Genomic DNA, 13,396 nt, shown 5'->3' with positions numbered 1-13,396 from the left:
TTGTACTTTACAGCAGTTTGATAAATGACCCGAGTGGTGTCTATTTATTCCCTTCAGCTTTTTGTCATTTTTTCTTTAGGAGACATTTTTTTGAAACTGCCAGAGCAGAATTGTTTGTCAAGCTGATGTGTGGTCAGGGTGTGCCTTCAGCCTTACTGGATACATTTTTGGGATAGTTATGCTGACAACGCCCCCCTCCATCACATGTCATGGCCGATGTGTAATCTCTTAACCCTTTAGAGCTAAGACTACTCTGAGGCTTTTTGTAGCCCTTACGATTCACTTTTACACTTTTACAGGGGTTGTCCAGATTCATGATATGGACAGGTCATCAGTATCAGATTAGTGGGGTCTGACTTCTGGCTCCCTCCTCAGGTGTTTGAAGGGGTTTCGGTGCTTGCGAGAATGCTGTGTTCCCATTCAGTGTTTATGTGCTCACCTTCTGTGTTGTAGGAGCAGATCAGGGTATTTACAGCTTTTCATCTCATTAAATTGAATGGGAGAGGAAGCTGTAATTTACCGCCAACCCCCCTCCCCCCATAAAAAGATGCAGTGCCTTTAAAAAAAAAAAAAACAGTCTGAAATCATCCTGAGGCTATTTTCAAATGGCTAAAATATTTGGCTCATTCCATAAGAACCTAATTACTTGTCCATGAATAAAGCATTTGTGCTGTTTGTGTTCATCAACTTTGGTTCATGTTGCCGACCAATTTGTAGAAGATGCTCTGTAAGTCCCCTTTTCTGCCTTGCAGTGCACATGTAATACAAATGATGCACGGGGAGGGGAGATCAATAAAAACAGGCAAAAGCACTAGCGGCAGACCCTTCAAAGATATCTTCATGGGAGAAGCACTGACTGTCTTTTCTTGAGAGTTATGACAGAAACAGAGGTGTGATTAGGGCCTAAGATGGCCGTTTTACACAGAGAAAAGGTGATCAACTTCTTCCTGTTGATTTTAGTAGGTAAAACATGACCATATGTACATGGTTGCGTTTTTTTCTTTAGACTGCTCATTTCAAATCAGCTTGAGACGGGATATGTTGCTTCTTTCAAGTGTATTTTAACTGTGTTTCCCATTGAAGTTAAGAAGGAAACTGCTAAAATAGTTAGCAGATTCTGGAGCGGATGTGGTTCAGAAATGCATCTAAATCCGCATGGAAATTCGTGCGATTCTGAAGTACGTTCACCCGCACTCGTGTGCAGGCGGCCTATTGTAGGAAGTTCAGGTCAGACGAGCAGCAGTCAGTCCAGGAAATGCAGCCGTCACAAGGAGTTTTATTTAAGCTGAGCCTTGGGGTATGTTCATACATTCTGGCAGGGGCATTGCTAGGGTCTCAAAAGATTTGGGGCTCAAGCCCCAATGCATGTGTCAAATTCTCAACCCAACGCCCCAACCCCAGTGCTAAAGGCATGTTTGCGTGGATATTACATTCAGCACTATCACATGTACAGGAGAATACAGAACTACATACCTATTAAATCTCCTCTGATGGCGACGTTCTCTTTCTTCATATTCTCTATTCTACCCAGACAGCCATGTCGACTTCTTTCAGCCATGTGTGCAGTGGTTCTCTAAAGAACAAACCTGAGCAGGTGAACTTATCATAATAGTCTGAAAGACATGACAGCAGTGACGGCCAGTTCGCATTGTTCGCCCGCGAACATATGCAGGCTGCCATCTTTTTTCACAAGTCCGGCGAGGCACAGGTAAGCCCTTACCTGTGCCTGTGCGCGAGCCGGTCTGAAAACAAGTGCGGTCAGCGGGAGCAGGCAATTCCGAGAACAGCCACCGGGGGCCTTCACCGGGCTGTTCTCGGAACTGCCTGCTCCCGGTGACCGCATTTGTTCAATGACGGGATTCAGCTTGATCGCCGTTCCCCGTCATTGCACCCACTACATACAATGCAATGCGATTCGTGACGAAGTAATTAGGTACTAATTAAAGGGAGTCTGTCACCTACCTGACCGGTTTCAAACAGGTGACATTGTTCAGTGGGGCACAAAGACATGACACAGATGTTACCCGTGTTTAGTTCTTCAGATGCTTCAAATCGCCCAAAAAGTTGTTTTTATCATATGCTAATGAGCCGTCGCAAGTGCCCAGGGGCGGAGAGTTTTCTGAAAGTGGCCAAGTTCCCCTGCCTCACTCGCGCCTAACTCCGCCCCTCAGTAAGCTCAGGCCAGCCCTGTGGCTCTGTGACATCATATTTCCCTATAGGCTGTTCGCGCATCACTGCCGGGCCCTGGCATGCGCAGTGTTCTGCCCACTGTGGTCAGAGGGACAGGGATATGGAGTGCGCATGCGCCAGTTACAGGAGTGAAATTGGCGCATGCGCACTGCATATCTCTGTGCCTCTGACCACAGTGGGCAGAACACTGCGCATGCCCGGGCCCGGCAGTATTGCGCGAACAGCCTATAGGGAAATATATTGTCACAGAGCCACAGGGCTGGCCTGAGCTTACTGAGGGGCGGAGTTAGGCGCGAGTGAGGCGGTGGAACTTTCAGAAAACTCTCCGCCCCTGGGCACTTGCGACGGCTCCTTAGCATATGATAAAAACAACTTTTTGGGCGATTTGAAGCATCTGAAGAACTAAACACGGGTAACATCTGTGTCATGGCGGCTTTGTGCCCCACTGAACAATGTCACTTGTTTGAAACCGGTCAGGTAGGTGACAGACTCCCTTTTAAATTTCTTTGTGAACTTCGGTGAAGCAGCCAAAGCCAATTTTTTATAGTTTTGCTCATCTCTAATAGGCACCTTAGGGGTACATTCACATGTTGCAGATCTCTTGTGGGTCTGCAGCACAGTACAATACGATACAAGTCTGTAGGATTTTCCAATCCTAATCTACATACTGTGGATTTTTTTAGATGTAGATTTCTTCTTTCGGACTTTAAAATATGCAGCATTGCCGTTATCTTACCGGTTGTTCACGGATTGGTTGAGATGTTCTTCCATTACTTTGAACAAAGTTTAAATCTGCAACTGACAAGCGTATTGTGGATTTACTTGTGTGTTTTGTGTCGGGTTTGGTGTTTATTTCATCCACTCCAAATCTGAAGTTTGTTGGTTTAACCTATGGGTACCGCCTTACATAATGTGAACGCTGCATATTTTGCGCAATAGAATTGTGTGGGAAAAATCCGCAGAGTTGGACAGTAGCAGTGAAGTGAAAGAGATTATAAACATTTCATCTACGTGCTACAGAGAGTGTCAAACCTAAATTGACGCAGGGAAGCTTTTTAAATCTGCAGCATGAGGATTTATTTTGTGGCTGTCGCGGATTTCACCCTTTGTCATGCAGAGGGCGAGTTCTGCAGCAAATCCACAGCACATCAGAAATGAAATCCGCAGCACTATTGGATGCAGATGCTGCTGCTGAGGGTTTATGCCAGATCTGCTTGGTTTTTCTGCTTTGGGAATCCACATGAGACTCACTACGTGTATAGTACCCTTAGGGGTTATGGGGAGGGAAGCAGGAAAAATGAGCAAGTGTAAGGATCTGAGCGATGAAAAGTGCCATATGGTGATGGCTAGATGACTGTGTCGAAGTATCTCCAAAACTACAGGTCTTGTGGGATGTTCCTGGTATGCAGTGGTTAGTACCTACCAAAAGTGGTCCATGGAATGACAATCTGTGAACCAGGGTCATGGCCGCTCAAGGCTCATTGATGCACATGGGAAGCCAAGGCTCGTCTCTTTGGTCCAATGATATAAGCGTTATGGTAGCACAAATTGCTGAAGAAGTTAACGCTGGCGATGGTAGAAAGGTAGTTAGGAAAAGTATACATGCCACTTTCGAAAAATTAGTGCACAATAGGAGTTTATTAATCGTGGCATTGGGCAAGTAGACGTGTGATATTATACATTTTAATCCACTATGGGTCCATTTTTATTTAGGAGAAATAAGCATTTTTCCCCGACTAGTAGACGATGTTTCGGCCTTGCTCTGGACGTTTGTCAAGTCGTATCTAGAGGACATGACTAAGCAGAAGAGGCTGTGGTAGTGGTTGGGTAATGGGCGCCCAGGGCTCATTGATGTGTGAAGTGACCCAAAGCTCGTCTTGTCTGATCCCACAGAATAGCTGTTTTAGCACAAATTGATGGAAAAGTTAATGCTGACTATGATAGAAAGGTATTAAAACACACGGGGAGATTTAGCAAAACTGGTGTAAAGTAGAACTGGCTAACTTGCCCATAGCAACCAATCAGATTCCGCCTTTCATTTTTTCAGAGCTCCTTTGGAAAATGAAGGTGGAATCTGATTGGGCAACTAAGCCAGTTTTCCTTTTACATCAGTTTTGATAAATGCTGATAAATGTTTTGACTAAGGGGAGGAGTGGTCCTATCAGTGATTGACAGCTGTCTGTGTATACACAGTCATAGAGGGAAGGCTGTCAATCACTGATAGGACCGCCTCCGGGACTTCACAGTCCAGAATAAACAGGAATTTAAATGTATAAATTACATGTTTTACTGAATCTTTTCCCATAAATCTATATACCAGTCTGCTCAGCTCCTCCTGCTCTAGAACATGCTTCCTGCAGATTGTTTTGCATTTTCATGGTGATGGGTTCCCTTTAATGAGAACACACATGCCATGGAACACATTAGAAGAAACAAGACCAAAACACGGTTATGTATACATCCTGCTTTTTAACACTTTTTAATAATAACGAGTAGCTGTCATGTTGCTTTTTATTGCTATTTTTTTTTTTTTTTTTAAAAAGATGCTGTTTCCATAATGAGGGTTTATATTGTTCTGTACTTATGGCGGTGGGCATTGACATGGTGTAATTCTTTTCAATATCACAGGAAGCTGGCAGCAAGAGATTGGTCGCTGGCCACCATTCTGTGTCAGAATCTTTTTGAACATCTGGACATACATTACAGCCGCTTTACAGATGCTCGGGAAGTCGTGCAGGCTAATAGCATGCGTAATTTCAAGCTGAAAGTACAGGTATACTTTTTATGTTTTGGACGTGTTCTGCAGACTTCATCTGAACATTAGGACCAGTGCAAACCTTCAAGCAGGTCTTCATATAAATCATGTGTAAGATATCAAGATGTGTATACAGTGCTACTTTGATTGATGGGGCCAGGTTTCATGATGTTTTCACTGCCTGGTCCTGTCAATCAAAGTGCAGAGAGAGCAGAGCCTCTATGAGTAACTGATCAGTTTTACCCTAATGCATTCCGAATGGAGAGCATTCCGTTCAGCATGCTGCAGTTTTCTCTCCGGCCAAAAATACAGAACACATGCCGGATCCGGCATTAATTTACATTGAAGTGTATTAGTGCATTAAGTGTTCCGGCATGCGCACGCCTTTAAAAATGCTATATAAATTAATGCCGGATCCGTTTTTCCGGATAACACCGGAGAGACGGATCCGGTATTTCAATGCATTTGTCAGACAGATCCGGATCCGTCTGACAAATGCCATCAGTTTGCGTCCGGATTGCCGCATCCGGCAGGCAGTTCCGGCGATGGAACTGCGTGCCGGAATCCTCTGCCGCAAGTGTGAAAGTACTCTAAAATGTAAGGAATTGATATAATAAGAATATATGAAAATATTGCATGTCCTTTCACATAATGGGATTAAGCTTTATTTGCTGAAACCAGAATTTATCTTTCCTTTTTTTTTTTGATTGGGGCAAGCATTTGAAATCTGATTGCTAACTAATCCTGAGGATGTGTTTGGTAACTTGACCAGTTGCTTTTTGCAGTCTCAGTACCAGGAAAATCCAATGCACCTCGCAGAACTGATCCGTGAACTTCTAGTAAAGGAGAAACAGATTATTTTAGATTCTCAAGAATCACAGGTATGTTTTATTTCAATAGCATTTTAAAGCTGATTGGCGGGGGCACCGGGTGTCGGACCCCCACCGATCAGATACTGATGACCTATCCAGAGCATAGGTCATCACTATAAAAATCTCGGAAAAACATTTTAAAGCGAACCTGTCACCATGATTTTGCACACAGAGCTGGGGACATGGGCTGCTAGATGGCCACTAGCACATCTGCAGTACCCAGGTCCCACAGCTCTCTGCGCTTTTATTGTGTTAAAAAAACCTTTTGAGTGATATGCAAATTACCTGATATGAGTCCTGTAGCCGGAGATGAGTCAAGCGTCAAGGAGCCCAGCACCGCCCCGCGTCCTCCGAATCTCCTCCTTGCACAGAGCTGGAGCGCCGAAATCTCGCGATGCGCGAGCTAGCGTATGCGTAGTTCGTTCCCTGTGCTGATGCCAGCACAGGGAATGAACATGATGCCGACACTGCGCATGCGCTAGCTCGCGCATCTCGAGATTTCGGCGCTCCAGCTCTGTGACGTCAGCCGGCAAGGAGGAGATTCGGAGGACGCGGGGCGGTGCTGGGCTCCTTTCCGCTTGACTCATCTCCAGCTACAGGACTCATATCAGGTAATTTGCATATCACTCAAAAGGTTTTTTTAACACAATAAAAGCGCGGAGAGCTGTGGGACCTGGGTACTGCAGATGAGCTAGTGGCCATCTAGCAGCCCATGTCCCCAGCTCTATGCGCAAAATCATGGTGACAGGTTCGCTTTAAGTCTTTGCAGAAAATGAAGAAAAAGTCACTAGATTTCAAAAGTTGTTATAATCTAATTGTATGATTCTACCAATAATACACAATGAACTATACATCTTCTTATGAGGTGTATATAAACTATATATCAAACTGTATTTCTTTGTTAAGCCTCATTCACACGTGATTGTGAGCCAAAACCAGGAATGGAGCCTCCACAGACATAAGGTACAAGGGAAAGATCTGCTCCTGTTCTGTGTTTGGAGCCGCACCTGGTTTTGGCTCAAAATCACTGATCAAAACACTGACGTGTGAATGAGGCTTTAGTCCGGCAAAAATATTAAAATTTTTAAGAATTTAAGAAATTGCTCCTGTGTTGTAGAATTTGCTGTCGTATACTTGTTATGGAGCCCCTGGAGAACCTTAAAGGGTTTCTGTCACCCCACAAAACTCATTTTTTTTTTTTGGATAGTTAGATTCCTCATAGCGCGATATAGGAGAATATAATAGTCTTACTTACTTTCATGCGGCCGATTCTTTATAAAACGAAGTTTTATAATATGTAAATGAGGGCTCTACCAGCAAGTAGGGCGGCTACTTGCTGGTAGCCGCAGCAGAAAACCGCCCCCTCGCCGTGTTGATTGAGAGGGCCAGCCGTGATCTCCTCCTCCGGCCGGCCCTGTCAGTAATTCAAAAATCGCGCGCCTCTGGTCATTCGGCGCAGGCGCTCTGAGATGAGGAGGCTCGTCTCCTCAGCACTCCCTCAGTGCGCCTGCGCCGATGACATCACCGAAAGAGAAGACGTCATCGGCGCAGGCGCACTGAGGGAGTGCTGAGGAGACGAGCCTCCTCATCTCAGAGCGCCTGCGCCGAATGACCAGAGGCGCGCGATTTTTGAATTACTGACAGGGCCGGCCGGAGGAGGAGATCACGGCTGGCCCTGTCAATCAACACGGCGAGGGGGCGGTTTTCTGCTGCGGCTACCAGCAAGTAGACGCCCTACTTGCTGGTAGAGCCCTCATTTACATATTATAAAACTTCGTTTTATAAAGAATCGGCCGCATGAAAGTAAGTAAGACTATTATATTCCCCTATATCGCGCTATGAGGAATCTAACTATCCAAAAAAAAAATAATGAGTTTTGTGGGGTGACAGAAATCCTTTAAATGGATTGTGTGATATTTAAAGTGTTTTTTCAGGATTTTGATACTGATCACTTATCCTTTGGGGGCCCGACACCCGTCACTCCCGCCGATCAGTTTGAGAAGGCACTGGGGCTCCTGTGAACTCAGCAGCCTTTTCCATGCTTACCAAGCACAGCGCCGTACATTGTATAGTGGCTGTGCTTGGTATCACGCTCTGCACCATTCACTTAATTGGGGCTGAGCGCGATGCCAAGCATAGCCGATGTACTCGGCAGTGCTTGTTGAGTGGAGAGATGGCCGTGGTGCTCACAGGAGTGCCGGTGCCTTCTCAAACAGTTGATCGGCAGGGGTCCCGGATGTCAGACCCACCCACCAATCAGATACTGATGACCTAGGATAGGTCATCAGTATCAAAATCCCTGAAAACCCCTTTAAGAAAATTTTATATATCATAATGCTGGTCACACACTTTTTTTTTTTGTGACTTTTTGACAACTTTTGCATGTTTTTTTTTATTTTTTTATTATTACAGCATGTTTTTAGGGGATTTTTTCAGGCATTTTCCAATATGCTTCTTTAACGTGAAACCAAATTTGTCTGTTAAGGAATCCTCATAAAGCACTCCCCTTTTCACAGTGTCATGGTACCAGCACCATGACTCCCGCTTTTGGGGTTTCCGGTCCCTGAGTGTCAGCGGTTCCATGCTATTACAAGGCCGTCAGTGATCATGTATGTATACAGCGGGGATAGGAAACGGCAGGGAGCTAGGAAAATGGAACTGGGACATTGTGAAGAGATGAGTGCTTTTTTGAGGGGTCTTTGTAGCTGCCTTTACAGTCGACAGTCAACCATCCATATACTGTAGATGCCGGCACATATCTCTGAATGGATGTTTCTAAATGTCCTTGTAGAGAAAGCAGCTGCATGCTAATTTCACAGCTATGGGAACAGGGAGCCCTTTTGAGACAAGATCAATAATGTACAGCCCTGTGCATCCTCTCTGGGGGCTGTATGCCCCCTGTAACTGGGACTAATATGTCCGCCCTCGGTACAGGTGAAATCGCCAATAAATAAAAAATAATGTATTGTTCAATGTTCCCCAGAGGTCTTGTATGATCTTATGGAGGGAGCACAAAGTGTAAAAGAGAAAGAAAATATAGACAAAATAAACCCCTGTGATCATACCCATAACTCATTTATCCCGTATATGACCGTTAGGCCTAGTTCACACGAACGTATGGCTTTTTCAGTGTTTTGCAGTCCGTTTTTCACGGATCCGTTGTTCCGTTTTTTGTTTCCGTTGTGTTTCTGTTTCTGTTCTGTTTTTCCGTTCCGTTTTTCCGTATGGCATATACAGTATACAGTAATTACATAGAAAAAATTGGGCTAGGCATAAAATTTTCAATAGATTGTTCAGAAAAAAACTGAACGGATACGGAAGACATACGGATGCATTTCCGTATGTGTTCCATTTTTTTTGCGGACCCATTGACTTGAATAGAGCCACGGAACGTGATTCGCGGGCAATAATAGGACATGTTCTATCTTTCAACGGAACGGAAATACGGAAACGGAATGCATACAGAGTACATTCCGTTTTTTTTGCGGAACCATTGTAATGAATGGTTCCGTATACGGAACACAAAAAAACGGCCCGTACACTCGCAAAAAAAAACGTTCATGTGAACTAGGCCTTATGGAAAGGGGACATAATAAAAAAAAAAAATTTTGTTGCACATTGTGCTATTAACCAAACATTTAAAAATATGAAAAAGACTATTGTATTTTTTTTTTCCATTTTTCTAGTTATAATTATTTATTTTTTTAAATAAAGCCCCATGCATGACCAGAAAAAGGCGCAAAAATGATTTCTATAATGAAACTGAAAAAAAAAAAAAAACTAAACTATTAGGACTTTAAAGATGCATGCCCTTTAAAAAAAAAAGGAAAATGCTCCTTGTCAGGAAAAGGAGTAAATGATGGCTAGGTCTTCAACTGGTTAAACACCGCCCAGCCACCCTATTGTATTGATTTTTTTGAATGTTGGACAAACTTTCTGAGGGGTTCACTGCTGGTAAAAGGCAATTACTTAATTACTCAAAACCTTTAATTACTGGTACATATTTATTTTTATAAACTGTCAAGAAATAAAATGATTTTGAAAATGTACGTACCCCGGTATATTCCGGCCTCTCCCAACCATTACACTGTGTAAGTAGGCTTAGTGTAAAATGAAATTAGAATGGAAGAACAAACATGTTTTTGTAACGTAATAGGGAAAATGTAACACATACTGTATATCAATTGGACTCTAATGGTACATCCTCATCTGACGGAAAAAATCTGTTTTATGTTTATATTTTGTTATGAATTTGCAAAGAGTGAAATCCACGCTGAAAACCTGCAGAAATAATTGACTTGCTGTGGATTTAAAATTCTAAACTTTTTCCCACTGCAGATTTGTTAAAATCTAAACCACTTTGCTGCTCTTGTAATATGCTATATTTATTCACCCATAATTCTGGTTTGAGAATACATACATATCCACTACATGGGAACATACCCTAAATAAGATAAATGTGGGGGGCCATGCTGTTCAAGAGACTCCCTTACTCCATGATTGACAGGGCCAGACACCTTGCCTGGCCCTGTCAATCTTGTGCATGCGTCTCTATGCTTCTGGTGTACCCAGACCTGAGTGGCACATGATAGCAGTAGCAGAGCCTCTGTGCTTGCACCACTACTCAGAGCAATGTCGCTGGCGTGAGATTGACGGGCCCTGTCAATCAAGGGGGAGTCTCTTGTGCAGCGAGTCCAGCCCCTCACTGTTCATGGAGGCTGGTTTTTGAATAATCTGATTGTACAAAGCGTGTCATATAACCTTTAACTATCTCCATAGTCACAGAATGGACAGCAAGCTCAATTACCAATGAAGACAGGACAGCAAAGTAAAATAGAGCAGCGTGTTAATGAAGTGAAAGAACATGTCATGGTAAGAGGGTTTCCTACTGTTTGGAAGCCACACAAGAACAGTTTTTTTGTTTTTCTGTTCTTTTTAAAGTGAACCTGTCACCAGTTTTATGGTGTCCTAACTAAGGGCAACATAAATAAGTGATTGATTCTCTCCAAATGCTGGGTCACTTTCTTTAATTGACCCAGTCAATCTGCCAACATCTTGTATTGAAAAGCTCCAGCTGATAATGTTGAGTCATGAATATTCATGAGCTCCTGACTCTCCCCGCCTACCTGCTGCTGATTGACAGTTTGTTTCCATATGAACCAGCAGCAGGTGGGCAGGGGAGTGGCTATAGCTCTGAATTAAATATACGCTGGACTCAATGACATCACGCTGGACTCCAATCAGCTCATTAGCATGCAGCATCTTTGTGTGTATATTATGAGGTAACCATCTGTCACACCAGTAAGTGAATACATCTAAGGTACTTTTTAGTAGTTATTGATTGTATATAATTAGTTAGATTATAATCAAATATCCACATGACAGGTTCCCTTTAAGGCATTTCCAATGTTCTCTTTAGGCCATGTTCAGACTTGGCAGGTTTTCAGTGGGGATCCTACAAATGCAATACAAAAATCCCTTTACATGTAGATAAAAAAAAATCTTCAGATTCTGCAGATGTGAGGGAACTCTACAGCAAATCGTGTGTGTATGTGGTGCATGCAGATTTTGCAGTGGATTAAATTTATCTTTAGCTTTTCCCGGAATAAATAATGCACTATGCACATGTTAAAAGACTTTTCTGTGGGTGCATTGACATTTGCAATATTGTTACTATGTGGCCAGTTTAGAGGGACCCATACATGGGGTGGCCGGCCCACAGGATCCAAATGTGGATTACCTGTACTTGCCGCACTGCAACTGTACTTTCCATTGCTTCAAATGGCATGTAGTAGTACAGCCTGGCTTGTAGATCCCATGGCCAGGGGACACCGTTTTTGGGTGCCTTGATGAGAGTATTAGAAGGTTTACATTAAAAGTATGCCTTGCCACACAGCCCACATCTGTATGGACGTCATAGAGCTGGGGTAGGCAACCTCCGGCGCTTCAGCTGTTGTGAAACTACAACTCCCAGCATGCATACTTTCTCTGCTTTTCTAAGAACTACCATAGAAATGAATGGAACATGCTGGGAATTGTAGTTTTACAACAGCTGGAGTGCCGAAAGGTTGCTGGCCCCTGTCATAGAGGAAGGTTCCTTACTCTATATGCCTGAATGGGGAGGTTCTTTGGTAGAGCAAACTACGGCCTTAAAGGGGTTTCATAGTTTAGTCATTTATAGAATACCCAAAGGATATGCAATAAAATCTCTAATAGCTTGAGATCCCAACTCTAGTACACTTCTTTGTCAGGAGAATGGGGTTCTCCTGGAACCTTCTTTTCAACACAACTTAGCCGGCCACTGCCACATCTAGGAGGTGACTGGATGAAGACGTGTGCCCGGCTCTCTCCATTGTAGTCTAAGGGAGAAACAACCAAGTTTATTCAAATGGGTAACATGTACACCAGGTTAATTTGTCATATGCTATCTTAGGGAGTGAGTTTCGCCTAAATCTTCCCAGGAAGTCCGACTTTCAAGAGGAGTCAAAGGCACTGCCAAATGAAGTATAGGCTGCTTATTTGGAGCCCATAAGCCATAAACAACCAGGCAAGAATGCAGGGTGGAGATCAGGGCACCTCCAGTCAATCTCTATGACTGCCACTCAAGACTGCCATCAGGAATTTCAGGGCCATGTACAGGCAAACTACTATATGCATAAGTAATTTCTATGAACTGTGAAAAAATGTGCGGTGTTTTTATGCTATTTACCAAACACCTTAAATAATATGTTCACTATATACACTCACCTAAAAAATTATTAGGAACACCTGTTCTATTTCTCATTGATGCAGTTCTCTGGTCAACCAATCACATGGCAGTTGCTTCAATGCATTTAGGGGGGTGCTCCTGGTCAAGACAATCTCCTGAACTCCAAACTGAATGTCAGAATGGGAAAGAAAGGTGATTTAAGCAATTTTGAGCGTGGCATGGTTGTTGGTGCCAGACGGGCCGGTCTGAGTATTTCACAATCTGCTCAGTTACTGGGATTTTCACGCACAACCATTTCTAGGGTTTACAAAGAATGGTGTGAAAAGGGAAAAACATCCAGTATGCGGCAATCCTGTGGGCAAAAATGCCTTGTGGATGCTAGAGGTCAGAGGAGAATGGCCCGACTGATTCAAGCTGATAGAAGAGCAACGTTGGCTGAAATAACCACTCGTTACCACCGAGGTATGGAGCAAAGCATTTGTGAAGCCACAACACGCACAACCTTGAGGCGGATGGGCTACAACAGCAGAAGACCCCACCGGGTACCACTCATCTTCACTACAAATAGGAAAGAGAGGCTACAATTTGCACGAGCTCACCAAAATTGGACTGTTGAAGACTGGAAAAATGTTGCCTGGTCTGATGAGTCTCGATTTCTGCTGAGACATTCAAATGGTAGAGTCCGAATTTGGCGTAAACTGAATGAGAACATGTATCCATCCTCTGATGGCTACTTCCAGCAGGATAATGCACCATGTCACAAAGCTCGAATCATTTCAAATTGGTTTCTTGAACATGACAATGAGTTCACTGTACTAAAATGGCCCCCACAGTCACCAGATCTCAACCCAATAGAGCATCTTTGGGATG

At 43.6% G+C, this 13,396-nt stretch overlaps 1 protein-coding gene across 2 annotated transcripts in view; it reads left to right on the top strand.

Moving 5' to 3' along the window:
* STAT2 (signal transducer and activator of transcription 2) overlaps positions 1 to 13,396 on the top strand; it is a 142,855-nt gene that overhangs the window by 26,959 nt on the left and 102,500 nt on the right. For both annotated transcript variants that reach the window (XM_040425607.1, XM_040425608.1), the window contains exons 3-5: positions 4,819 to 4,963; positions 5,731 to 5,826; positions 10,597 to 10,689. In XM_040425607.1, the coding sequence (XP_040281541.1) occupies positions 4,819 to 4,963; positions 5,731 to 5,826; positions 10,597 to 10,689 (334 nt within the window). The remainder of the gene's footprint in view (positions 1 to 4,818; positions 4,964 to 5,730; positions 5,827 to 10,596; positions 10,690 to 13,396) is intronic.

Source organism: Bufo bufo, chromosome 3 (assembly GCF_905171765.1).
Source record: "Bufo bufo chromosome 3, aBufBuf1.1, whole genome shotgun sequence".
Lineage (NCBI taxonomy): Eukaryota > Metazoa > Chordata > Amphibia > Anura > Bufonidae > Bufo > Bufo bufo.
The sequence above is the reverse complement of the archived record's forward strand: the minus strand, read 5'-3'. Positions and strand labels throughout refer to the sequence as shown.